Source organism: Megachile rotundata, chromosome 15 (assembly GCF_050947335.1).
Source record: "Megachile rotundata isolate GNS110a chromosome 15, iyMegRotu1, whole genome shotgun sequence".
NCBI classification, from domain to species: Eukaryota; Metazoa; Arthropoda; class Insecta; order Hymenoptera; family Megachilidae; genus Megachile; species Megachile rotundata.
This window is the reverse complement of record NC_134997.1, coordinates 4,083,231-4,110,359: the sequence shown is the minus strand read 5'-3', so window position 1 is coordinate 4,110,359 and position 27,129 is coordinate 4,083,231. Positions and strand designations below refer to the sequence as shown.

The following is a 27,129-nucleotide window of genomic DNA, read 5'->3' as shown; positions in this document are numbered from 1 at the left end:
AAAATAATACCATAAATATTTTGAGAAGATGCAACGAAAAATTGTGTTATGAAAGATAAGAAATATATCCGATAATTTCATTTATTACAATATTCATAATTCATTTATGTTTGACAAAATAAAAAAATATGTGTATTATATTATTTCATATAACATACTTATAATGATCAGTTAAAATACAGACGATAACGATCAGTTCAAGTACAGGTGATATAACAAGTAACTTTATTAAATGATTTGTAAACAAAATATCATTATCAAAAAATATATTACATACACATATACGTATGCAATACATAAGTCATATGGTCTTTGTCTTTCACAAAGAGCAGGTGCTAGATAAGCACACTAACTATGCATTATAATGCAGAAAAAAATTGTCTCGCCGTTAACCTTTGAAGAATATTTTGTTACAAGATTAATTAAACTTTTCTTTAAACAATTACAAATATATTTATAGTATACGTATATATACTTTCCTGTATTTTACATATTTAAAAATAATCAGAACAGACAATAAATTAAATAAATTGTAACATTTCATACTATACACAATAACTCGAGAAATATCATTTTATATCAAATTTAGAATTTAATTACCACTTTGTTGAATTATTACCATTCTCACCCTTAGATTTGTTTTTATTTTGTATAATATATTAATCTAAAAACACACCTTTTAAAATTTATTTTCGCAATTTTGTAAGCATGAAAATTATTGTGAAGAAAAACATATTTCTTTGATTGTTGTGTATTTTAATCTATTATTCCTTGTTTTCTTTTAATCCGAAACAATGTCAAAAGTCTCGCCTCTAAATTTTTATTCTATATTATGATATGCTTTAAAAATGTACCTTTTTGCAGAATTCATTTTTCAATCTTGCAAGCATGACGTTTGTCATGAAGAATAATTCCTCTGAGTGATGTGTATTTTCATTTATTGTGCGTTTAGGGAATCCTTCTCAGCCTGCAATTTTTATGATTATTTTGCACATCGCTGAGTTTAAGAATTGCAAAAATGCAGCTTGAGATAAGAGTAAAATATTTAAAGGTGAAAATGGCGAGTTTCTCCCCTGTTTAACTGTCAGGGAAATTAAAAGACAGAAAAAGGTTTTGCACGCAGGTTCGAATGGCACGTAGTGTAGGTACACATGGTCCACCTGCAGAGGAGAGCCAACACCTGTCACGCACACCAGCCAGGCCGAAGTAGATTCAAAGTGGGGGTTTATCAGGGTTTTCACTACCCCTTAGTTCTAGTTTCATTCGAACGATCATGCGGTTTAGATCTTTTATTTCACATGTCAGTGAAAATGTACGTATACGATGTAAATAAAATGCAATAGAATCTTTCTTCGTGTTAATCTTTGCTTCCGATGCGTTGCTTTTTTAAAACATTCAAAGGTGCGACCAAATCGACCCACTCAACCTCCTATGATCTCCCATAACTTTAAGGTAATACATCAGTATTAAGAATGTTCTTCTCTATTCCTTTTTTCAATATACACCGTTATAAATCACACATTTAAAAGTGCAAAATATTTCAAAATTATTTTACTATTTATTTTTGCAAATGTAAATTATTCAAGGTTTACAATAACATAACACTTATCTTATTTTTGAAGCACTTATATATTGAATATGTCAGTATAAAAAAGAATGCGGAATAATTCAGTTGTAATGCTTGCAGCAGTTTTTTTCCATTTGATTTAAGAACAGCAACTCTATTTTTTCACAGGTTGTTCTATTTTGTCAAATACTATTCAAGAAGTTTCTTGCAAGTGTTACATTGTTTAATATTACAATTCGTATAAGTTATTCAATTCAGAGCAAATTGTAAGTTGTCCTGTTGTAGATCGAAAGGTACAATGATCGAGCAAATGAAATTATGTAATTTCATGTAATATCGGGATACATGTATTTGCGTTTTCGATATTTCTATGCAGGTTCTTGGCATGCGGTCGATATTTATGCGATGAAAGATGGTGAAAATGAAAGCAGAAACGATCGACGCTGAGACACCGATTGATTGCGATTCGTCAGATAGCAAAGAGAATATGCACAGTGAGGATTACGGTGTAGAAGCGGAATTAACGAGTCTTACGTGGTTACAATCGCTTGACATTACAAGTGCCTCGAGCTTGCCAACACCACCCTGTTCTCCATCTCCGCCGCCTGTTACGCGACAACCGAAAAAGAAGCTTTCACCCTTGATCAAAGCTGAATTAGGTAAATAAACTTCATTTATTTATTAATTGCATGATGCTATACGTTCATTTTAACGTCACATGTGTGTAACGCCTTCAAATTCCTATATAAAATTATAATTGTTTTAATACGCTTTAAAGAGGACAGAAATCAACATCTGACGTATAATCTTAAATATAACGTAACATTGACCAATTGATGATACTCTAAAATTATATTAGTCTATTACGTGTTATTTTGTGGCAAAGAATGTATAATTCGTAATGGACAAATTTATAAATAAGTACTGGTAGCAAACTTGATATAGAGACCTTGCAGAATCAATATTATCAATATTTTATTATTTTGAATATTTACTGGCAGTATTGTATTGCTAATATGGGGTAAATTGTGATTTTGAGAATTTGGAGGGTGAATAGTTGGCAATTTGAAATTTTGAGACTACAAATTTGAGAATTTGGAAATTGGAAAATGTAATATCTTGGAAATTTAGAATTTTTAAGATTTGGATATTTAGAATTTTGAAAAGTAAAAAATTTGAAAGTTTGGGAATTTGATAATTACAAAATTTGCAAATTTTTTAATTTTTCAAATTTCTTTTTAACATTTTCTGTAATTTTTCTTGTACAGATCTTGCTGCAAACGCTGAAAAGTATCGAACCGACCCTGATGCAAAACCACCATTCTCCTACGCTACAATTATATGTCTGGCGATGCGTGCAAATAACAATAAAGTGTCCCTTTCGAACATATATGCGTGGATTCGAGAGAATTTTTTATTTTACAAATACGCTGATCCAGCTTGGCAGGTATTAATATTCTTTCTTCGTTTTATGACACAATGAAAATTGTAGTGATGTGTCACCATTGTAGACCAGGGAAATCGATTAGAAATATGTTCAGTCTTCAAAATAATTCACAGCCGTCTATATTTCTATATTAATCCCTACTTCATCGTTTTGATGCATCAGAAGTTGTGAACACCAGCTTTGCTAACGAAAGTCAATAGAAAAGCAATTGTTCACGAATATTTCAGTACCTATTAATTGCACGATAAAAATAGTTATTATAGAATTTATAATTCAGAAAACTACCTACAAAAATGGCCTTATCAGTATCTTTCATTGAAACAATTGTTTTCGTATATGATAACTTACTTCCATCAGAAGGTATGATAGATAAGATCCTTTTCTAAAGAAAATTCTCTAAGCTATAAATCTTATAATAAGTATTTTTATCATAGAATTAGTATATGACGAGATATTCGCGAATGATAATATTTCAGCGCAAATCACACCGTGCAAATTTCGGACATATCGTTTAGAACGATGAAATGTAGGTTCATACAAGAACATATTAAAAATAATTCTGCTGAAAAATTTTATTTTTGCCAGATTATAACCACATTCTGTGCTATATCACTATGATCTTCACTGATTTCTGTACGTGGCTTCTGAAAAATGCCGCCTGAATAATTCAGAAGTAAAATCGATCAAAAGTATCATCAAATTGTTCAGGTAGCCTATTTCAGGAACCACTAAAAAATACTATCTCAATGTCAAATGATATTTTATGTTAAACAGAATTCAATTCGCCACAATTTGTCGTTAAATAAGTGTTTCGTGAAATTACCACGATCAAAGGATGAACCGGGCAAAGGTGGTTTCTGGAAGTTGGATTTGGAGAGAATGGAAGAGGGCAGGAAATCAAAACGTCGTGCAACGATGTCGCAACGAGTTCGTGGAACGAAAAATTTAACTCTGGCGAAAACAACGGTAACAAATAGTGCACAAAACAATGGTGCATCATCGATCAACAGTTTATCAACTTTATACGAAACACCGCCGAGTAGCGTGTCTCCTCCGATTCCAGACTGTCTGTCAGAAATACCAGAATCGACGCAAGTTAGTTTAAGCGAAGACGATTTAACCGGTTTATTAATCGCTACCGCGGGTTGGGACGAGAATCAGTTAGATCTCCTAGATTCTCTTTTGGATACTCTTTAAAATTGATTGATTGAATGATCCCTCTTTTTGTTTTTAACATGTTGAATAACGCGGTAGTTGTCTATATATATAATTTAATTAGATAACAGTAAAAGAAAAAAGTGGAAAGAAATTTGAGAATTTGGAAATTTGAAAATTACTATTTAAAAATTTGTAAAATAAGATTTAAAGATTTTATAGGTTTGAAAATTTCGAGATATGAAAATCTTAAAATTTGAAAATTTTAATTTAAAAACTGAAAACAAGCCGTGAAAAGATAATCTTAATACGTCCGATTACATCCGTCCAATTTCACTACGACATTGACCATGTTAACTTCCTTGAGCTTTTATAGTTTTACAAAATCGAACAAAGATAATTTGATAAAGAGATTGAAAATTAAGTATTCCAGAAGAAAAGCAAGAACATATAAAATTTAATTAATAAGCATATATGTACATAAGATGTTTATTTTAAATTAATTTTAGTGATAATTTATGTTTATTTAACCAGTATTGTTGATAGTATTTGTTAACATAAAGACCTGATTCTCGCTTATTATTCGACTGAGAGAATGAACAGATTCATTCTGCGATAGATTGCTAATTGATAATATTGTGTAAGAAGATACAATTATAATACTTGTGACACAATAATTTACAGTGTGCCTTTGAATAATTAAATAGACATTTACGATTTACAAAATTAACATGCGTTTGCCAAGTCGATTAATTCGTGCAGAGTACCATTTATATTTCTGCTTAAAAGCAACATAACACAAAGTGCCTTATTAAATTATTATCCGCAAATAAATTTATACTTTGATCGTTCAATTTTTCGGTGTAAGATTTTAAATTGTTCGAATTTGAACATTCTAGAAATTATCCTTTCTGAACAACGAAGTGATGAAAAATTAATTATAATAGTAAACAAGAAGCAATTGTGTAATAACAAATAAATGGAAAACAAAGGAAATTGTTTAATCTAATAATTGTGCAAAATTATATGTACATCTATTACTATTGTAAAAGTTCATTACCAGAAGATATCTTTCTCGTTTTTCAATAAAATTCTGATATTAACAAATATTTTTTAATCCAATTGAAAAATCGGAATACTCCAAACGTTACTTTTGTTTCATGAATATCATCTAACAGTTGATATTGATCGTAAATAATGAAGTATCAAATATACGCGATGATAAATTAGTTTAATAATTCCACTGGAAATTAATTTCTATCCAAATTAGTTGCAAAATGAAATATTTTTACGCGCACTATATATTCTTTTCTTCTTCGTATTTTTATAAGTGTTTCTTTCCGTTTTTTAGTTAAGAAGAAAAATGTGCTTATTTTTACTTACAATTAGTACACATAATTTAATAATCATGCACCAAATTAGTTATAAGATTTAAAGAATATACCATGTATGAAACCATAGGAATAAATATTGATATATGACGTACATACAAATCTTATGTATAAAACAAATACTTTTGTTTTGTAATATTTACATGATATACATATAAATTTTATTTATTAATTGATTTGACTGTTAAATTGTTGTTCGTTAATATTATTATATTTCACGACTTTTTTACGTAGATATTGCATTTTATATTATAGTTTAGCAGTAATTATATTCATCATATTTATTCTTTAACATTATACGAACATGTGCTACTTTTTACCATTTTTTCCTTATTTAATCTATTTTATATTCCTAGTAATGTAACATCACAGAAATTTAGACCTATAATAGTATTTCATTTGAATTTCGCGGGGTTCATGTTGTCAGAAAATTTTCCCCTTACTTGTTACTTACTGTATAGATCATTGATATATGTCACAAATACCATTTCATAACCTCAAATTATTACAGTTTAGATGCAATTACATTTGAGAATATTTCTAATATAATAACAATATGACAGACACAAAGCAAAAGATTTTAGAGAAATTCAATGCAGAATTAGGTTCTGATTTAGAAAGACAAAATAAAATATATGAATTTCATCAACGTCTTATTGCACAGAAGAATGAAATTGAAAAATCGGTATCTGTTTATAAAAATTATAAAAATTAATTTAATATTTAATAAATACATTACATACTTATATCAAAACTTAATTTTCAGTTATCAATGGCTTCAACTGAAGCTCCTTCAAAAGTAAAAGCTGTAATAGAAAGTGTTGAGAAGATTAATACTGAATTCCAAAGATTGGAACAAACTTCTATAGAGTTCAGATCAAATGTACAAGAAACAATACATGAAAATGAGAGAAGTTTAAAAGTACAAGAAATTATCAATTCCATAAGTTATTTAGAAAAATGTTTATCTTACTTAAATTTTATAAAATATGTTGAAGATATTAGGTAATTTACTATTTAGTAAAGCATATTTAATAATTTCTGACAAACATAAAAGAATACCTTTTCAGTGATGAAATACAATTGTGTTTAACAATTGGAAATGATGAATCAGTCATTTCATTGTACACAAATCTTACAAGTATTAGCTGCCAATTGAGGTTGTCAGCTTGTCATTATCTTCAAAATTATATCAATGAAACTTTACACTACTGGCATAATCTCATAAAAGACAAATTATCCAAGTATATCTCCACCTAATATATTTATTTAAATTCAGTGTGATATGATATACTTATATCTAACAATTTTCAGAGAATACAATGACACATTAAAAGCATTGAAGTGGCCCTTCTGCGGCAATAATACAAATTCGTTAAATACATCCATGCCAGAAATATTAAACAAATTTAAGACACTTACGAAATATTTATTACATTTACAGTTACCGTATCCTTCCAATTAATCTGATATATTTTCTTTTGGTTCTTTAACTTCAGTTTTATTAGAAAGAAACTACCTTTAACACAATGTCTAGAGAAGAATCTGTAAAATCAGTGGTAACATCTGTATTATTAACAGACTTTAAGCCTGTGAGTTTACCAATTTCACTGATGGTGCGACCTCTTAGACAAAGATTCATATATCACTTCACAGGTACAAAACTAACAAATCGACAAGATAAACCAGAGTGGTTTTTTACTCAGGTATTAACATGGATCAAAGATCATGTTCAGTGGATACAAAAGAATATACAACCAACTGCAAATTCAATAGGTTTTAATTATGTAGATATGAAGGTATTAATGCATTTAATACATTTAATTTTTACGCTTAAAAAGATACTGATATCATTTTTTTTAATAGGTAGAATTTATGCGTGCTTTAGTGCAACTGGCAGTTGAAAAACTTCATTCCGAATTGTCATTAGTGCAATATGATGATATATTATTTGCTCATTTGGTTGATGAAGCTCTAAGTTTTGAAAGAGAATTAAGGGAAACTTTATTTTATCCTTCAGCTCAACCAGCCACTGTATTTGTTCTTACTCAAGCTCATATTTTTGTGAAATGGATTAATATGGAAAAAAAATGTAAGAGTGTACATTATAAGTTCATGTATAATGATAATAGTTAACATGAATATTTTAAAACATTAGATGCTACTGAAAAGATGGATGTTATTTTAAGTTCACATACAGCTTGGGAGAAATTAATAACTTCTGATTGTGATGACATGAAAGTCACTGAATGTGCAGATGCTTTTCTCACTCTTCTTACTACAATCTCTGATAGATATAAGCATTTACCTCAACCAGGTCATAGGTAAACACTATATACAATACTTTATTTTATTAATTATAGTCATCTTTTTTGTTTCTAAGTCAATTCAGTTATATAAATGATCCCTAGTTTAGAAATAAACATTTTTTTAAGTAAGTGTAATTTGGTTGACATAATTTCATGTATAATAAATGATTGAAAACAATATTATAGAAAAATAAAATTTATAAAGGTTACAGTTTCTTGAACTCCAATTAGAACTAATTGATGATTGGAGAATAAGGTTACTTCAATTGTTGTGCGAAAATTATGAACACCTCTCATACCATGTATTCTTAACATCTCTTATACCATGCATTCTTAATACATTACATTATGTTGCAACTGTCCTAGAAGAGTGGGGTGTGACAGTAGTAAGTGTTTTAAAAGTAATTAAATGCTCAAGTATATTATTCTGATATTATTTATTAATGTTATAGCATTTCTTGCAATTGTATTTTTTCAAAAAACAATTTGAAGCAGTTGAAATAGCGACATTAGAAGGAAATGACATTACTAAAAATATAGGGGAAGTTGAGGGCACAGTATTTGATGAAGCTGTAGCTCTATTAAGAAGATCAGAAGAAGAATGGATTAACGAAATTACTGACTCTGTAGCTTTGGATGTAAAAGCAAAAAGTAGACCATATAGAACAGATAAGTAAGTATGAAATTTAAATACATGAATTGATACTCATATAAAATAAATTACTTATCACAATATTTTTTATCTAAAATAAAATCTATTTAATAGGTGGTTTGCAATGCAATCTACTAAAGAAGTAATTTCTTTATCAGTTACTCCAAGCGGTTACTCTATGTTTCAAGAATTAGCAACACAACTTAATCTATTACATACTACGCTTGCTTTACCCCTATTTCATCAAGCTTGGAAGAATTTGGCTTCACAATTCGATCAAGTAAGATATTAATTTTAAAAGTAATGAATTCTATGTACTAAATACTTATTACAAATATTATTTATTACAGTTTCTTTTAGAAGAAGTAGTTTTGGTAAATCATTTTAATGTAGGTGGAGCTGAGCAATTACAGCATGATGTTTTTAGAAATTTGTTTCCATTGTTTGGTTTATATATCAGTGAGCCAGAATCATATTTTCCACTGTAAGTTATTAATAATAGTAGCGTATGTCTCAAAAGTAATTTTAAAATGAGATATATTAGTGACAATTACGTTTCAGGATTAAAGAGGCTTGCATTTTATTAAATATCATGTTAGGTTCAGCAATCTTATTACGCGAAGCGCTTCATGATGAAGTTGCAGGAAAAGAAGTATTAGCAGAAATTGGTGTTTATAAAATGACGCCTGAATTGGCATTACAAATAATTGGAACAAGAACAGATATTACTAATGTGTAAAATATTTTTTTTTATATTTAAATGAAAAAAGAATTTGTTATACAATCTTACAGATATCCTTTTTGTATAATAATTGATAAAAGATAGATGAATTGTATATTTATAAGTAAAATTATACTTATTACATTCTTAAATTATATTTAAATTTATTCATATACTTAGAGATTTTTTTTATGTACAATATTTAACAAATTAATGTTATACCTCCATTATCTGCGCCTAATAATAATAATCGATTGAGAGGAAGAACTGCCATTGTAGTAAGAAGTCCTTTAAAAGTATCAGATTTCAGTTTTGATGACGAAAATACAGCTGTTGTTTCAATGGATGAGTAAACTCCTACTCGATTTGCCGTTGTTCCTATTATTAGTTCTTGTTCGTAAGTAGACATACAATGCACTGGTTCGGTAGAGCCCCTGGAAATTTGAAGCTTAAAATATGTACATCATAAAATAAGCAAGTTAAAGCAAGAAATAAAAAAATATATCCAAAACACTGATTAATACAAAATTGTATTTTATCTTACTTCATATGAAATTTAAGTTTTCCATCCAGTGCACTCCATACAGCAATAGTTTCATCCAAAGAAGAACTAATTATAGTTGTTTCATTAATTGCTTCTAATTGTAATATCTAAAAGAGTTACTATTAAAAAAACTTTCTGAACTTTAAAGAATTAAATGCTTTATGATATTATAACATACCTCACATTCGTGACCTTTCCAAGAGGCAATTATAAGACCAGTACGAATATCTAAAATTGTTAAAAAACCTGATGCTTGTCCTAATGCAACCCAATAACCACTAGGCGCTACTGCGATGCATCTAATTAAACCTGTTGGATTTACGGAAACCTGGAAAGGGAGAAATTATTCTTTAATTAATATTTAATATATTGCGAATAATCTTAGGATACAGTTAACAAATACCTTCATTTCATTTACATACTGAAAACTTCGACAATCGATAACTCTGAGTGTAATATCAGTTGTTCCAGCAAGTAAAGTTGTACATGGTGAAGGACTTGCAATAAGTGTATTTACAGGAACAGGACGAGAACTTTCTGGACATCCAAGAAGAGAACCCATGAAAGGATCCCAACAATGAATTGTACTATCACAAGTAACTACGTATCTTAAAGATTCTAGAAATGTTAGAGCCAGAATAGATTTTTTGTGCCCAGTATAAGTATATTGACAAGATGAAACAGTATTTCCATCTCCCTATTGACAAAATATGTAAAAAAATAGAAAGTCTAATTATTGCTACATATATTTCTTTTTTGTCATAAAAAATTTCTTTATCCCAATTTATTATATTACCTGACTTCTCAAACTCCACAATTTCACAGTTTTATCTCTACCGCCGCTCATAAAACTATTCTCATTATCCAATACAGATAGGCATTTGATACTGTTAGTATGGCCGCTAAAAGTTTGTAGTTTTATTTGCTTTATATTAAATGCTGTATCTTTCTCTGATCTTCCAATTTCGTGTTCCCAGTATGCTAACCAATTTCCTCGTAACTGTCTTCCGGTGGATGAGGAATAATTTGCTTCTTGATGTGAACTTTCAGATGCTATGTGATCTCCAATATTATTCTTTTGTACTGCAAATCTGTTTCCCACTACTGATATATTTCCAAAATTTAAAGCATCTTTATTTACTGATTCTGTACTTTCCATCATATTGTAGTTACTATTACACGAAGCACTAAACTTGTTATCATCTTTAAAATGAGTAAACAAAATGGTAAATTAAGTTGACATTATGAATTTGATAAAAAGAAACGTATAACATACCAGTATTAGAGCAAGTGATTTTTGCTTCCTGTTCATATTTACGACATAAATTATGTATGTGCTCATGATTTTTAAGTATCTGTTCCATTATTTCACTGTCAATACATTTATAGAAAAGCATGTATGTTTTATGAGCAAATTCTGCTGTAAATACAGCTCTTAATTCTTCAAGTGCCTAAAAATACATTGAAGTTAAAATTAGTGCATTTACTAAGATTTTTGTATGTATTATATCCTTTTTACTTACTTTATTTTTTTGAAGATCTGATATATCCATATTTTCTGTAGCTGGTGGAGAATAAGAATCGGCAACGTCTGCATTAAAATTTGACTGAACTGCAAGAGCGTCTCTATTCTCTTCATTTGAAACCTTTATCCTACATAAATATATATTTATAGATACTTTTATAACATAATTTTGATGTGTAATACTGTCACAAAAATACCTTGTAAAATGCTCGCTTATTGTCTTTTGACTAATTTCATTTTTATAACTTTCTGCAATACTTTGATTGAATGATTTATCAAATGCTAAGAAAAATCGTTGAATAGGTACAGCCAGATGATTTCTTGTCATGATACTTCCTAATCGTAAACTAAACATGAATAAAGTTTCCAAACATTTCTCTGCCATTACATTACGTGCGATGACACCATTTGGAAAAGTAAATCTTGTAGATGATAATATGCGAACTGTAGGATATAGTATTGCTTTTACAATTGATTCCTACAATTAAAAATAAATTTTTAACGAAATAGTTACATTGTAACATTAAAAAATTCATATAATATAATCTTACGTGCAGTACATCCATCAATACAGCATCACTGAGATATGGTGTAATGTGATTTAAAAGAGTTAAACATGAAATAAGCCCCCCTTCCAAATTCTGTGTTAATTTTCTTTTACAAAGAGCTAAAAGTTCAACCATATGTGCAAAGTACTGTAATACTATAATCTGTTCTCCATATAAACCTGTACAAATATTTAATTCCCATTCAGTTTTAAAGATATATACTTATTATTAAAATAAATATCTCTTTACTACAAATAAATGAACCTGCAATAGCTGCAAGGCATTCCAAAACTTTAGCAGCATTATGATCACCAACTAAAACCTTTTTATTCCAAGTAATGCCTTCCATAGATAACAAAGTATCGCCGATAATTGTTAAATTTTCTTTCCCGGTATAACATAATGTAAGCATTCTTAATAAATTTCGAGATAAATATCGTGCAGTAAGTACAGGACCAAGCCGATGAGATAACCAAGTAATAGATTCTGCACTCATTTCAGAAGTTGTACATTCATTTGAAGTAGATTTTTGGTAAATATTATCTATTTGAATGTCTTCATGGATTACGGTATTAGATTTAATATCATCTGTTTGAATTATTACAGGATTTTGTTCCTCTAATCCTACAGCAGGGACTTCATCAGAAGTGTTATCAGAATGAGTAAGTCCACTATAAGCAAATTCATCATTAGAAGTTCTACTTCCTACATTGCAACTAATATTATTGAATTTATTTGAAGAACTGGAGGCTTTTGGTATTGGAATTGTCGGTGATTTCATTGATTTAACAGGTGAGATTCTATTTCCTTCCTCATTTAAGTCATCATTGAGATTCAAATTTAGATCAACGTGTAAATCAATATCATATGATGCACCAGAATTTAAAGATACCCAAGAATTTTCATCCGTTTCCATTGTAAATACTTCTGTAATAGACGAAACTTCTTGAGATGATTTTAATAAACTTTTCTCCATAATAGTTAATAAAAATAATTGATTTCATTCACCTTCAACATCATTGTCATTTGTGCTTGTATCACGCGCATAATCATTGCTTACAGGTCCAGGTGATAAAGGCATATTTTGTTCTGAATCTACAGAGAAATCTTCATCCAGAGGAGATAAGATTCCTTCTCCTTCATTACAAGTTCCGCTTAAATCACATGTTCTTTAAAATAATAAAATTATTATTAAAATAATTAATTATCAATTGAATTCTTTGAATCTTTTTTACAAATTATTATTTCGTTTAAACAATATCATAAATACTTTTCTATAAAATTTTCTTACTTAAGATTGCCAGTTTTGTGGATATATGTTAAACATCCTTGTATGTAATCTCTATATCCTCCAACTGCTTCCACAAGAGGCGTAATAAAATTTTCTAGAAACCGTCGTAAACCTAACCTTACCATAAGTTTTAACAGAAAATTTCTATGATATAAACGAGTAGTTTTAAATTTTGCTAACAATCCCGGTGGAAATATATCAGCATACGAAGAAGTATCCATAAAGAAACCATTTTCATATAATTTCATAATAGGCAGTAGGAATGTTTGTGCAGTATCTTTAGGACCCAATGCCCTAAAAAATTACAAATATATTAATTCTTATCTTTAATTTTAAATATGATATGAAATTATAGTTATGTATAAACTATTACGTACTTAGCAATTGGATCAAACAAATACCAAGCAGCTAAAACAGCACTATAAGGTTCTTCCATTATTTGTTGTATATGCGGTACTATTAGCTCTAAACAAGCTTCCCTTGCAATTCCAGTATGGGATAATAGATGCTCCAATTCACTTGCGATTGCCTTAACTTTACATTCACTGATTTTACAAAGGAACTTTGTTTTTGTTTTAAGTATAAAATCCATGTCATCTTCAGCCTTCATTATGAAATTTAATTCACGTACTAAACTATTATATTCTTGTAACATTTCCACAATATTAAACAAATGTTTATAATACTTAGAAAATGGAAATAAACTTCCAGAAAGTATCGGTTGGAGAAATTGATGGGCAGATGGTGGAGGTAGACCCATGTATGTAACAGTAGGATAACGAAATGGTGTATCAGTTACCTGACAAGACATTAATATTTAAGACATTAATATATCTTACTTTTTATGTTTATTATTCAAAATGATACTTACTTCTATATTATCAATGTTATAACTACTTGGTATAATATCAACTTGAAGTAATAAAGCAACAGCATTTCTAACACATTTTGGTAAACCATCAGCAGACATTTTTAAGGTGTTTATGCAGGTAGTAAGTCTTTTTGGAAATGACATCTTTTCAATGTTCCATGTTGCTCGAAACTTGTTTGACAAAAATATTTCCACAATTAAACAACCAAGAATTTGTTGTTCTTTAATGCGTCCACTGGCCACAATTTGTTTATAATTTGTAGATAACTCGTGTACTTCAATCTCTGGTTTATAAACCTGAGAGCTCACTTTATTCATAAATACATGTATAGTTTCTACTTGCATTATTGCTGTAACAGGATTATAATCTTTTGGCAGAATTATTGTTTGATTCATAGATTTATCTTGTTTAACAGTATCCTCAGTAGAAAGTAAAGAACCTCGGGAGCGACTTAATAATCGACTTAAAACTAAAGGTGATGATCTTGATGTACTTAGAGTTGATGTTGGTAATTCTTCCTCTTCAAAACCTGAACTGTGACCTTCATCATCACTAGTTCTGTTTCCAGATTGATCATTTTCTGTAATAATACGTACTGATCAATAATAAATTGAAACTACATTATCTTAAAATAATCGACAAACATACTAAACATACTATACTTATTAATAATGAAAGATGAACGTAAACGAGGTGGAATTTTACACCAATAAGGTGAAGGAATAATTTTTTGTGGATGTGGTTGTGTAAAAAGTTGAACAACACCAGCGTTAGTTAATCTGGTATGATTGTCAACAAGCTGTAGGCAAACGTTTTTTGACTTTATTGCTGCTGAACCTGATAATCTACAAAATAAGAAAAAAGAATATAATAATAGCTACACGAGTATTATTATACACTTCAACAAGAATTGCTATATACTTATAACCAAATGTTAAATCTATCCAATGATGTAATCTTTCGGATACATGAAAACTTTCCAAAGCTTCTCTGTGCCTTTCAATAAAATCCTCTGGAGACGTAGCCCATCCAGGAATTTCTAAGTCTGGTAAATCTTCATGTATAGACTATAAAGAATTAACATAACATAACATAATTATAACATAATTACACGTCAATTATAAATGATTATATTTTATATAAAGCACTTACTTTAAAAACACTGGGATCAGTAAAAAATTGTGGTATACATTCGTCTGGACTCCAATCGTGTAATCGTTGTATAGAAGCAGGGTATTCTCCTGGGACCCATTGAGGTCGAACGTATTTACAAAGAACTGACTTGTCGTATCGGCGCGAGAGATAAACATAATACGTAATTTCTGATAGTACATCAGATACATGATGTCCTACCTAAACATTTTGATATGTTCAGCAATAATTATAATCAATTAAAACTGTTATGAATGTTTTCAGGTACATACTTCTGTAGACTGCGAATCAAATGTTAAGTCTAATTGTCTATCGCCTTTATTTAATCGAAATTTAGACTTTGTTAAATCTCTCCAGTTACCACCACATCTTGATGTAAAATCTGTGACCCAAGGCATCACATGATGACAACTCGGATCTCCGTATCTTCTTCCAGCCATATTATTTAATGCAGTTAAATAGTCATAATTACTGATACAACTATACACCCACATTTCACATAATTTCTCAATATTTTCATTCATCCCAAATTCAGGGTTTCCTCGTAATATAGCAATCGATGAAGTCATATCAAAATTTCTGATATGACCATTGAAACCTTTTCCTTTTGTTTCTTGAGCAGTGGAAATTTTAGGTATTTCATGTTCAGGTTTTAAATATATATTATCACTTAACTTTGGTAGTACCTAGCAATAAAATCTGGAGAAGTAGTTATGATTTCAATGGAAAACTGAATTAGTGACAAACATTTACAGAAGTACATTTAAATATTAACCTGAATAGTAAAATTATCCATAAGTAATATATCGCTAAGAGTAATTTCCCCTAATACTAAGCCACGATCATGCAAATCTCTAGACAACTGTAATAGTTGATATATTAGAAATAATGGTTTTCCATGACTCATGCTTAAAGCAGCAGGACTGTACATAACACACCTTGAATAATAGTAGTAAATTAATAATAAATATAGGTATAAGTAAGTCATTATTACTGAATACAATTTATACATACTCGCGAACAGAGTATTCTGCTGTTTGCTCGTGTAAAGTTAAGAATGCAGATGTAGTTTCAACAGCACATAATATTGGTAGAAGGTTACAATGTACTTCATTGGATATACCAGGTGATACAGATACAACTAACCCATTTTGAATTTGAATTAAAATGCAACCATACATTTTTTGTAGTACTTCTTGCATAATTGATGTATCGCTTACATTAGCAGTTATGTTGCATTGATCTCTCTGTTCTATACAATTCCATGGACCTATATATATAAATAATCAAAGTTATATATATTCCTAAAGGCATGACTTAACATATATAAATATATACATACATACATATATATACACATAAATTTATTATAATTTAAGAAAAAATATAATATATTCAAAATCATTTAAAATATTTACTATAATATTTTTTATAACACTCCTTCCATAAATTTCTATAGTTAGTCTCTGCCACATAATGCATCAATTGTGAAAATGTTAAATCTGCTTGAGTATTTCCGCTTGTATGCCTTCCCCTTGGAAGTGGAACAGCATACTTATGTTGTTTCTCGTACACCTAAAATTACATGATTTTAAAAGTATTGCAATACTACTTAAAGTAATATGTTATGCACAATATATAGTTATAATTAATACATTAATCTAATAAATGAAAACTAACGTACTCTAACATATATTCGCATCCAGTCTGGGCCTAATTCATCCAGCATAGGCTGAGCTGCAATTTCATCATCACTCAATCGTTCATGATTAAGAAAAGAAATCGGACCAACAGTTTGTAAATTAGTAAGCCAATTTCTATGAACAGTTAAGCAAATTCTGCCATCTATTACTTTTATATATTTTGTTGGCACAAGCAGATCTTTCTTTATTGTATCCATTTTTGTTTATAATTTATTTATATCTATAATGAAAAGTTCGAATACATTTTCACAAGAAACATATAATTTAATACATTTTTCTCTATTTACTATGTTCATACCGCATTTAACTTAAAATATGTACAAATAAATAAATTTGCATTTATACTGTGTGTTTAGTATCTTTTACTGTCAAACACAGCTGTTTGTTACAAAACAGCTGACACAGAACGCCATGTTTAAATACGATTTCATGGTACTGTCATATTTGTACATTAAAAGATAGATAACAATAATTCAAAGTAAACATATGTAGTATAATTTTTTATATATTAAAAGGTTTTTACAGTCCTTTATTCTATTCTTGATTTAATATTCCAAAGATAAGGTTTATCATTTTTGTTAAAAATACTGAAATATATTAGCAAAATATACAATATAATATGACTGGTCTAATTTAACCTATTATTTCTTGCAATTTTTTTAAAAACGAACATTGTATTTCACACATATTTATTTATATATATTAAACAGAAAATGGAACATTACAATTCATGTATAACGCTATAGCATTTTCATTGTTTATTTATTACAGTAAAATACAGTTAAAACACAGTATTGTGTACTAGCTTAACAATCATCTGACATTAAAGTTGGTTTCTTATGTTTAGATGATTATCTGTATATGTACCACTAATAATACGCTTATTATCATGGTAGAATTATCATAATTAGAGACAATAACGATTATAAGAGACTCGTATATTTCGAAATATTAAAAATTTTAAATTTACATATGCATCTTATGTAAGTAATAATACACATAAGTTATATGTATAAAAATATCATATTTAAAAATATAATTTACTTAAAATGGTATTGATACATCAAGAGAAATATAAGTACTATTAGTTTTGATGCTGCACTCACCACTTAAAATATTTTAACAACTTAAGTACATGTACACAGTGTTATAAAGCAACAATTTAAGATTTAAGGAATGTATATTATACATTTCAAAAAGTAAAAAATGTCTAATGAACATAAATGCATTTCTTACAATATAAAGTCGATACATATACAATTTCCAATTCTTTCATTCTGTATATATCTAATTGCTAAAAGTTTATAATATTTTATTGTTATAGAAGATTTTGTAGATTGCTTCCTTTGTTTATATTCCTATGTTTTTTATTCACAAAATACATATACCTAAACTAAAAATCACATTCTACATTAATAAAGTTAATTTTACCATCCAGATTAATTAAACATTTTTTACTTTTTCTAATGAACACTTTTTTTAATTATACCTTAGTTTGGTGAATCTTAAACTCTTCTTAGTAACACTTTGTAAATATATTCATTTATATAAATAGGATAATAATTACACTTGCTTTAGTTGTGAGTTAATACATAAATTGTTCAATTTAAACATGGTGAAATCTTAGTTTATCTTAACTTGTATAATAACAATAGAAAAAATAAAAGTTTAAGAATACACACACATATATATATATATATAGAGTGTTTTGGAAACAATATTATATCATAATTGTATTTATATTGTAAGAATTAATCGAAATACATTTTTATGTTCTGACTAGACAGAATAAGTCTGGTTCAAAATACATTACTTATTCCTTAAGTATAGGGAGTTTTAAAAAAGTTGCACAATTTAAAATCTGCAAATTTTTGATATCATAACAAATTGAAGTTCTCTACTATTTTACAATCTGCTGCTTCAATTTAAAACAACTGAAGATTATCTAGAGTTAATGAAACTCTGATTTTGGTAGGAAGAAACTGCAGTTTCTTAATTGTACAATCTTCTTATAACATGCCATATATGTATTTTTATATATTAAATTGTAGTAAGTATATAAATTCATTACTGCATATATTTAACACACTGATTTAAACTGGTTAAATATTTGATTTAAATTGTCATTTATTTTTTTACATATTAATTTGATAAAATTTGTATAAATATTTTTGTAATTTTTTACCAAAAACATTACATTTCATAATTTGTTTTTGATTGTATATACCAATATATATAACATATTTTTGTTTATAGAACGTATAATTCTTGGTAATTATTTAAAATAAAACTTATATGTACTCTCTCATTTTGTGACAGAAAACAATTTGTTCTTTGAATACTAAAAGTTTACATATAATTTTTTATTAATATTATCATATACCAAAATTAAATAATTGCTGTTACAGCAATTAATTGTGTATTGTATGAAATACTTTTTTATATTCTTAAACTACAATATTATAAAATGGAATTTGAATGATATTATGAAATGAGTTGGTTATTGCATGATTACAATAGAATTATATCACAGTAATTTTTACAATGCATTTAGTACATATATGGTACAAAGATAAATGTACTAAATAAATAATTCTACTATAAAATGGGAAACTTATCATTGCTGTGTTTTACTTTTTACAAAATAGTTTAATTATGTGTTATATAGTACTGAATAAAGGTTAGATTAAAAAAATATCTAAATAAAATCAGTAATGTCTAAAAATTGATATTGCAATGAACAATTTTATTTGAATAATTTTTCTATATATTAATAACAATGTGTAACTAATTTTAATAGAGTAAGTTACTGTTTGTTAACATTTGAAACTATATTTTGTAGTATTTTAACTAACATTTCATGATGTGTATCAGATTTGTGTCAGAAAAAAACATTATAAAAGCTATTCATCACAAGTAAAATGTAATAATATTATTTTTCTTTTCTATAGCCTTAGAAATACTAATCTGCAAAACCATTAATTTTACACCTTGCCTAATAAATACCAATTAAATTAACTTTATTCATGAAAAACACAAGCAAATTTTTATTATATACCTTTTTAACATACTTAAAAAACCAATTTATTCTGTTATATTAAAAATATCAGTATCCACAGATAACAATCATGTTACTCTCATTGTCAGTATTGTTATAATTATTATTATACTATTGATATAAATATTATTTTTATTATTAGGTGTCCAGAAAATCTAAATTTGAAAATTTATTATAAAACAAGTGACAGAACTAATGTAAACAACATTAATATAAAACATGTAAGACTATTTGATGTATTTTGAAAAATGATAAAGATGAGTTACTTTACATGCAAAATAATATTTTACTCTTAATTAGAATTCTGAAACATTATATATAAACATTAATCAAGATAATTGGTATTTCCTTTTTTAATCAAAAGAATAAATTGGAACTGAAATATATAAAAAGGAAGACTTTTATTATGAATGATTTAATTGTTACAATTAAACTTATAATATCTTTTGAATTTTCCAATTTTTTAATTTTAATATCACTGCTAACATATTTGAAATTAAATTAAAACAATTAAAAAAATAAATTTCAATAAAATACCGTTTATTGGATTGTATTAGCTTATGCAAAATTAATAAAGTGTAAGTGTATCAGAGTAAAGCAATTGATTTTCTTTACTTATTTATTTATATTTTACATCAACCTTAATGGACACCTAATATATTATACAAGTATAAGATTTCTATTTACAGTATTATAATTTTTAATTTTTAGATTTACTAAATCAAAAGTATATTACCTTTTACTTAATAATTTTTTCATATATCAATAAATAAAGTGTGAGGTAATATTGCAAATATTGAGTACTTTACTGAATTTCATATAAGTTCTAACGTAATAATAGAATCATAAGACTGAAAAATTGTTGAACCTTTTTAATTGTTTGAATTATTAGTTTAAATAAATAATTTAATGGCATGATTTGAATATGGTAAATATTTGAACACTATAAGTATATATGTATATATATATATATACTGCTTTATGAATACTCTAAAAACAACTAGCTAATTTAAACGCATGCACAAGTCTCTCAATTTTAAATACAACTAAAAATACCCCTATTTGGTTAAAGTTATTGGCATTAATGCATACAAGCATTCTTGTAAGCATATGTTGCCATTTATAAACAGTTTTTAATACTTCTTTATACAATCGATGGTGGATTGTACTCTTTATTAACGACATAAAATTTATGTTTCTTTCCAAATAAACCCCATATAACAGCAACATTTTCAATAATTAAATTGAAAGGAATTGTTGATAATGCCCCACATATACATAATATAAATCGAGCAATACCAAATCGATATAAAGAAAATGATTTAACTACTCCAAAAATGTACATGTAAATATTTACTGCACCAATGAAAGCACACAGAAAGTCTATAAGTGGTGGACAAGTAATAGGAAAAAGTCCTGCTAATACAACATTAGATGTAGAAAGAGGCATTGTTACCCATGAGTAACAAGATATGCCTAGAAGCAGCTTTTTGTTTAATGGAATTGCTTTGGAATGTACGACAAGTAATATACCTTGTAACCACCTTTTTCTTTGTTGTACAAAATCCCACAATGTAAATGGTGATTTTTCCCACATTTCACCATCTACAAAGTTGAAAGTGTACCCTTGAGTAAATGCTTTCATTGCAAAAAAGCAATCCTCTGCAACAGACCCATCTAGTCCATTATTAAATGAAACTTCTTTTTCAGCACCCATCTACAACAACAAAATTTTATCTTTATAACTTATTGTATAACTTATTGTATTTTTATAATTTACCATTATGATTAAAAATAAAATTGCAAGACAATAAATAATTACCTGAGTGACAACATAGGAACCTTTCATACTAAAATAAGGTTTATGAAACATAGTAAATTGCAATCTTAATTTTCCCATATCATCTGCTACCCTAAAACTATCTGCTAAGGTAGTAATCCAATTAACAACATCCTCATTTGCATATGTTATTAAGCCTTGTCCAAACTGATGTTTTCCATCTAATACAAAATTCAATATTCCACGAACAGAATTTTCAGTCAATAAAGTCTCTTCATCAAGATGTACAATCCAATCATGATCTGCTAACTCATTCACTGAGCTTTCTAAGCAATACTGTAAAGCACGTGCTTTGAATAAAGCACCACTACTTGTACGATAATTTTCTGGTACAACAACTTCCCTAATTCTTCGATGAGGAGATAATCCAATAGGTTTATCACTGACTACTTCAATTTGAAAATTTTCCAAACCAGTTTCAATGCATTTGTTCAAATTTCTATTAACATTTGCTTTCACTAATTGTGGGTAATCTCCACGTGTTACTATTCTAATACAAATGAATGGTGCAAGTAATGGTGAGCCTTTTAAAGTAACTTTATCTGGGAATGCATTGTAGATCGTTAATCCCACAAAATTAAATAATACTTGAGGAAACGAAAGAAATGTAAGTGTCCGTAATATATATAAAATAAGGGCACCCAGAAATCCGTACTGAATCCATGGATCAAATGTTTCTTTTTTAGTGCCATGCCACCCAAGTCCACCAATGATTATTTCAAAAACAATTATGACAATAAGCAGTAGACAACAATGTAAGATATGTTTTGTGACACTGCTCAACATTATTTCTGAAAAATAAAAAATACAGTAAAACAGTAAACTTGGGCACTATGTATATTTTAATATTTTAGAAAATATTTTGACAAGTACATGTATTTAACAAAAACAAATGTCAAATTTTACATAACTTTATTAACTTATATTGTTAAATATATACATAAATGAAAAATTTATGTAATCATGTAGTTATTATTAATATCACCAAAGAGAAAATATAGAAAGTTTAATTACGTGCAATTAAAAAAATATTTTCATATTTTTTTGTATATTATTTCTAAACAGTTTCACATTTGTTGATTAAGTTATGGTTTCTTGTATAATTTCTATTCTCTTATTAATTTAAACTGTTCGTTTTTCTTAACACGTCATAAATTGAAAATATATCACATTTTAAACAGTAACATCTTACATATTCCAAGGAAAAATAAATCACTATCTATAAATTTCTATAAAAAATATGAAAATATTAATGTTCATTAAGAATATTTATGATTAATAGTTAAAAGATTTAAATATCGATATACCTTGTTCCACGGAGTCAAATATTAGTTTAATATAATATTTCGAAAAGAATGTTTTGATTCATTGCCTAATATACAATAACTGAATGTAAACGAATACAAGTGAATAGGATAAAGAAAACAATTTATAGATCGGTACGAACCGAAAATATATTCATACTTTTAATAACAGATCGCACGCATTGTTTCCCGTTGACTCGACGAATAACTTTCATACACTTTTCAAGTGTTTTACTCAGCAAATGATTAATTATCAATCAAGATAACAATGTCGAATAAACCTATGGTGTCCTGATAAAAATCGAATTTTTTTTATAAAAATTCAAAAAGTCAATGCAACGACTAATGATTTTTCGATTCGTGAATTTCTAGGGATTTAGTGTGAGTTGGTACCTATGCACACCAATAACTTCCTTCAATGATATCTTATAGCTATTAGAGATAGCATACAAAATCGCTGACAATGATTTATCGCAGTGATTATAAAATCATGATCACAAGCACGATTAAACATTATTCACCATCGTAATCCGAAAGATGGCGTTTTAGGAATGATTCACGTTAAAATATGAATGAGTGTTCCGCTTAAACCCCTTAGTGAAAATTCGAAAATATCAATTTAATATGTACCATTATTCATATTAAGTTTTTATACCTTTTATGTTGTACACACACACACACACACACACGCGCGCGCGCGCGCGCGCGCGCACACATATATATATATATATACACACACACTAAAGAGTAGGGATACAACTAGCGGCGACACTAGACAAGGCAACCTACCTCCTAGAGAGAGACAATAGATATAGCTAATTTAAATGCTCAAATCAAAAGAATCAGGAGTGCGCATGTGTATAGTGTAGAAGCATAGAGTATAGACAAAGAGTAGATATAACAAGAGACAACGCTAGACAAGGAAACCCACCTCCTAGAAAGAGATAGAGGATACAACCAATTTAAATGCCCAAATCAAAAGAATCGGGGGTGCGCATGTGCATAGTGTAGAAGTATGGCGGTCGAAAAAGAATAGTTTAAACCTGCATTTTCACCAGTAATTTATTTGTAATAGATATTATGTCATATCTCTGCATCACATTCATCTGTAATTTTTTGTGATATATAGTTTTTCATTTTCTTATAAGTTATGTAATAATCATTTCCTAGATACATATTCTTCAAATATATTTTGTAGAGTAATCATTTGGTATATTCTTTTTTTTTTCAACTTTTCAACGACGTAAAATTGATGCAAATACTTCAAAAGACAATATTAGTAATATACAAAAAATTTATTATAAACACATTCCTAATTATTGGAGATTGACATGAAACTAGATTCGCTTGATTTAAATTTTCCACTCGTTTATACAACCAATTTAAAGGGATAGCGGTTTCGGGAGATCAAAGGTGCTGACAGGGAGTGTCGCCTCTGGTTTACTCTGCGACTATAGCATGAAAATTTCTCTATTTGACTACCTTGATGGAAACGCTAAGGTATAAAAGTTATTGGTCGTATTAAAGGTACACGCAATATCCTGTACTATACTGAGCATTTATAATAACATTTTCAAAATGTCTATCAGTAAATATTGTCATTACAAATATTTAAAAAGTTTGAGAAGAAAATTAAAGTTATAATTATAATTTACCATTTTACATGTATCTCAAAGTTCAGAACATAATTTCGCATCTTTAAATCAATGAATATTTGTAAATAAAAATGACTGTAAAATTGATCTTGTCTTGAAATTCAAGTTCAAACTCTTTATGATTTTGTACTATTAGTTAAGAGCATAAAAAGTCTAATAGATTCATATGCCGCAAATCAAAAAATGATATCGAAGTTTTCTTATTATTAAACGTATTAAACGCTAAATTGCGTGGTAGATCCTGTACATTATCCGCGATGCAAACGTTGGCGCATGAATAGGTTTCAGCGATGCTGATGAATTGTTAGATTACAATTAAAAATACTGTTGTATGCCAGAAGTTATTTGTAGAATAGGTCATTTGAAATAAAAAAATTTATTATTGTATTTGGGCTGAGGAGACCAATGAACACTTTTTGTAACAAATAACTTTATTTAACAACGAAGTGAATAAGACGTGTGGTAAACGCAGAATGACGCCAACGCATGGCCGAGCGGGAAGACGCGGTATAAAAACAATTGCCGATCGAATTCTCGTGCGGTTTTCGCTCGGTACCGTTCAAGTGTCCCCGGTGATCTTTGTGGTCGCGTCGCGCAGACCGTTCGTGGGACTACTTCCCCAATCGCGTATATAACATTTACTACTTTTAAATGCACGTAAAAAATAAATTTTCTTGACGAAATGTTTGCATTCCAATTATAAATACAAAGATTGCTGTCAGCAGAAATGAAATGTTTTAATGTAATCGTTTATCACAAATTATCCACTTATCTCCGAGAATGATAATTTCATTAGATTCTAGATATTATCGATTTCAAAAAAGGACCATCTGATAGTAAAGCAGATGGAGATGTGAAAATCAAAGCAATCGGAGAAAAGATATTGTAAGCTATTAACTAATTTAAGAATAAAATCTTTATATTTTTTATATTTTTTGAATTATTTACAAATGGAATCGTGAGATTTTTCAGTATAAAATGAATCAAGCCATGATTTAATTTGAAGTGTATTTGTACTTATAATAAGTGATGTCTTATTTTTTTGTCCGTTAAATTAAAAGTATGTATACATTGTGTTTAGTTTTGTACTAAGACCAAAATGTGGCAAATTCTCTGGTTAAAGTTAATTCAAATTAAAATAAAAAATAATATACTTACATTATCGGATTAATATTATTTCACTGGTATTCGAATGCAAATTAGTTTACGCTATTCACTCGCCGAACTTCGACATTGGTCGAAGCCTTTTTTCTTTCCTTCTTCGTGGAAAAGAAGAAGACAACTAAAAATAATTGATCTTTGTCTTCGGATTACTGTCGTAAGTACGTAGATATTCTCGTAATGGTGAGTAATTGTTTGTATTTGTAGTTCATTGAATGGTGATAGGCAGAGCAAAATTCGTTTTATCACATTTTCCTCTTCCTCTTTAACTTCTGATTCTTTCCAAAATTTGGGCAGAATTCAACGCTGTATTCTATCATTTCAAAATCCTCTAAGAGTCAATTTAACATTAGTAGCCGCACGGTAAAGAGCGACATAATTCGGTATAGAAATATTGAGCAACGTTATGAGCTATTGATGAACCAAGATGAAACCATTCTTTGTTTCGTGAAATATATCTAATGGACTTACGGAGCGCCGTTCGACGAGCAAGAATCACTTATTTTACTACACGATATGTCATACGCAAAGAAGGATTGCGATCATATAAAATTCTACATGTTCAAACGACTAGCTCGAAGAAATTTCTACAATTGGATGTCACATAAATTATAGCGTGACTCACGCTTTTTGAAATGTGTATTATGTTCGAATAAAAGTAAGTTTTCAAGGAGTAATAAATAATGTCAGAATATGGGTGTATAGAAATCTGCATGTAATGATCGAATAATTTAATTAAGAGCACTTCATCATATACATTTGGGCAGGATTAATTGCGAATCACGTTATTAGCTTTATTTATTTACCTACACGATTGAGTAGTGTCACGTATCTGCAATTTTTACGCTTTAGTCACTTAAACAAATTACGCCAAATTATATCGCGATAAAGACATATTTGTATGTATTTATTCTATTAATGTAATTATATGTAATCATAATTCGATTCTACTTGACCGGTTAATCAATTCATGAATGAAGTATTTGAAACATAATGAATCAGACGAGGGCGTGTTCTTTACTAATGGCCTTTCCTTCACCAAATTTAACACCAGTGAATTTCTCCCTTTGGAAGGTCGTAAAAGATATTGTTTATCGATCAGAGAACAAATTACGTCAGTAACACAATTAAAATGTAGAGTTGAATATGCATTCTGCCGCGTAAAATCAATGTGAAACTTTGGAGAGAATCTTAGACGGAACATGGAAATCCAGATGCCTACTTGCTTAAACAG

The 27,129-nt window shown here is 28.4% G+C and overlaps 4 protein-coding genes across 14 annotated transcripts; 2 read left to right on the top strand and 2 right to left on the bottom strand.

Annotated features, from left to right (window-relative positions):
- The first annotated feature begins 808 nt into the window (after positions 1–808).
- LOC100877786 (forkhead box protein J1-A) lies at positions 809–5,680 on the top strand. Of its 3 annotated transcripts, XM_076540247.1 has the most exons (5): positions 809–1,312; positions 1,402–1,452; positions 1,944–2,226; positions 2,836–3,014; positions 3,789–5,680. In XM_076540247.1, the coding sequence occupies exons 3-5, from the start codon at positions 1,980–1,982 to the stop codon at positions 4,209–4,211; spliced, it is 849 nt and encodes a 282-aa protein (XP_076396362.1). In that variant the 5' UTR covers positions 809–1,312; positions 1,402–1,452; positions 1,944–1,979; the 3' UTR covers positions 4,212–5,680. The 3 variants fall into 3 exon arrangements, with proteins under 3 accessions (XP_076396362.1, XP_003706526.1, XP_076396363.1); XM_003706478.3 differs by having other exon boundaries at positions 810–1,452; XM_076540248.1 differs by lacking the exons at positions 809–1,312; positions 1,402–1,452 and adding an exon at positions 1,724–1,833.
- Positions 5,681–6,030: 350 nt separating this feature from the next.
- Positions 6,031–9,394, top strand: Rint1 (RAD50 interactor 1). 3 transcript variants are annotated; one of them, XM_003706479.3, is made up of 12 exons: positions 6,033–6,245; positions 6,327–6,565; positions 6,631–6,804; positions 6,875–7,009; positions 7,098–7,359; positions 7,427–7,652; positions 7,719–7,884; positions 8,075–8,255; positions 8,322–8,542; positions 8,636–8,801; positions 8,872–9,005; positions 9,083–9,394. In XM_003706479.3, the coding sequence occupies exons 1-12, from the start codon at positions 6,117–6,119 to the stop codon at positions 9,258–9,260; spliced, it is 2,211 nt and encodes a 736-aa protein (XP_003706527.1). In that variant the 5' UTR covers positions 6,033–6,116; the 3' UTR covers positions 9,261–9,394. The 3 variants fall into 3 exon arrangements, 2 of the variants coding, with proteins under 2 accessions (XP_003706527.1, XP_012148254.1); XR_001096986.2 differs by lacking the exon at positions 9,083–9,394 and having other exon boundaries at positions 6,031–6,245; positions 8,680–8,801; XM_012292864.2 differs by lacking the exon at positions 6,631–6,804.
- On the bottom strand, positions 9,251–17,337 carry Wdr81 (WD repeat domain 81). Of its 4 annotated transcripts, none has more exons than XM_012292866.2 (23): positions 17,176–17,336; positions 16,859–17,097; positions 16,593–16,749; positions 16,189–16,444; positions 15,950–16,112; positions 15,447–15,860; positions 15,175–15,375; positions 14,944–15,089; positions 14,680–14,867; positions 14,022–14,602; positions 13,528–13,949; positions 13,151–13,444; positions 12,868–13,028; positions 12,124–12,801; positions 11,863–12,038; positions 11,509–11,789; positions 11,310–11,439; positions 11,063–11,237; positions 10,583–10,989; positions 10,190–10,483; positions 9,965–10,114; positions 9,787–9,893; positions 9,251–9,676 (listed from the first exon to the last, which is right to left on the bottom strand). In XM_012292866.2, exons 2-23 carry the CDS (start codon positions 17,072–17,074, stop codon positions 9,445–9,447), a joined length of 5,829 nt encoding a protein of 1,942 aa, XP_012148256.1. In that variant the 5' UTR covers positions 17,075–17,097; positions 17,176–17,336; the 3' UTR covers positions 9,251–9,444. The 4 variants fall into 4 exon arrangements, with proteins under 4 accessions (XP_012148256.1, XP_012148257.1, XP_076396264.1 ...); XM_012292867.2 differs by having other exon boundaries at positions 12,124–12,783; XM_076540149.1 differs by having other exon boundaries at positions 12,124–12,786; positions 17,176–17,334.
- A 463-nt stretch (positions 17,338–17,800) lies between these two features.
- egh (beta-1,4-mannosyltransferase egh) lies at positions 17,801–26,032 on the bottom strand. 4 transcript variants are annotated; one of them, XM_076540152.1, is made up of 4 exons: positions 23,240–23,738; positions 23,083–23,147; positions 21,758–22,566; positions 17,801–21,652 (listed from the first exon to the last, which is right to left on the bottom strand). In XM_076540152.1, exons 3-4 carry the CDS (start codon positions 22,559–22,561, stop codon positions 21,080–21,082), a joined length of 1,377 nt encoding a protein of 458 aa, XP_076396267.1. In that variant the 5' UTR covers positions 22,562–22,566; positions 23,083–23,147; positions 23,240–23,738; the 3' UTR covers positions 17,801–21,079. The 4 variants fall into 4 exon arrangements, with proteins under 4 accessions (XP_076396267.1, XP_012148260.1, XP_003706559.1 ...); XM_012292870.2 differs by lacking the exons at positions 23,083–23,147; positions 23,240–23,738 and adding an exon at positions 25,893–26,032; XM_003706511.3 differs by having other exon boundaries at positions 23,083–23,738.
- Between the last annotated feature and the right edge of the window lie 1,097 nt (positions 26,033–27,129).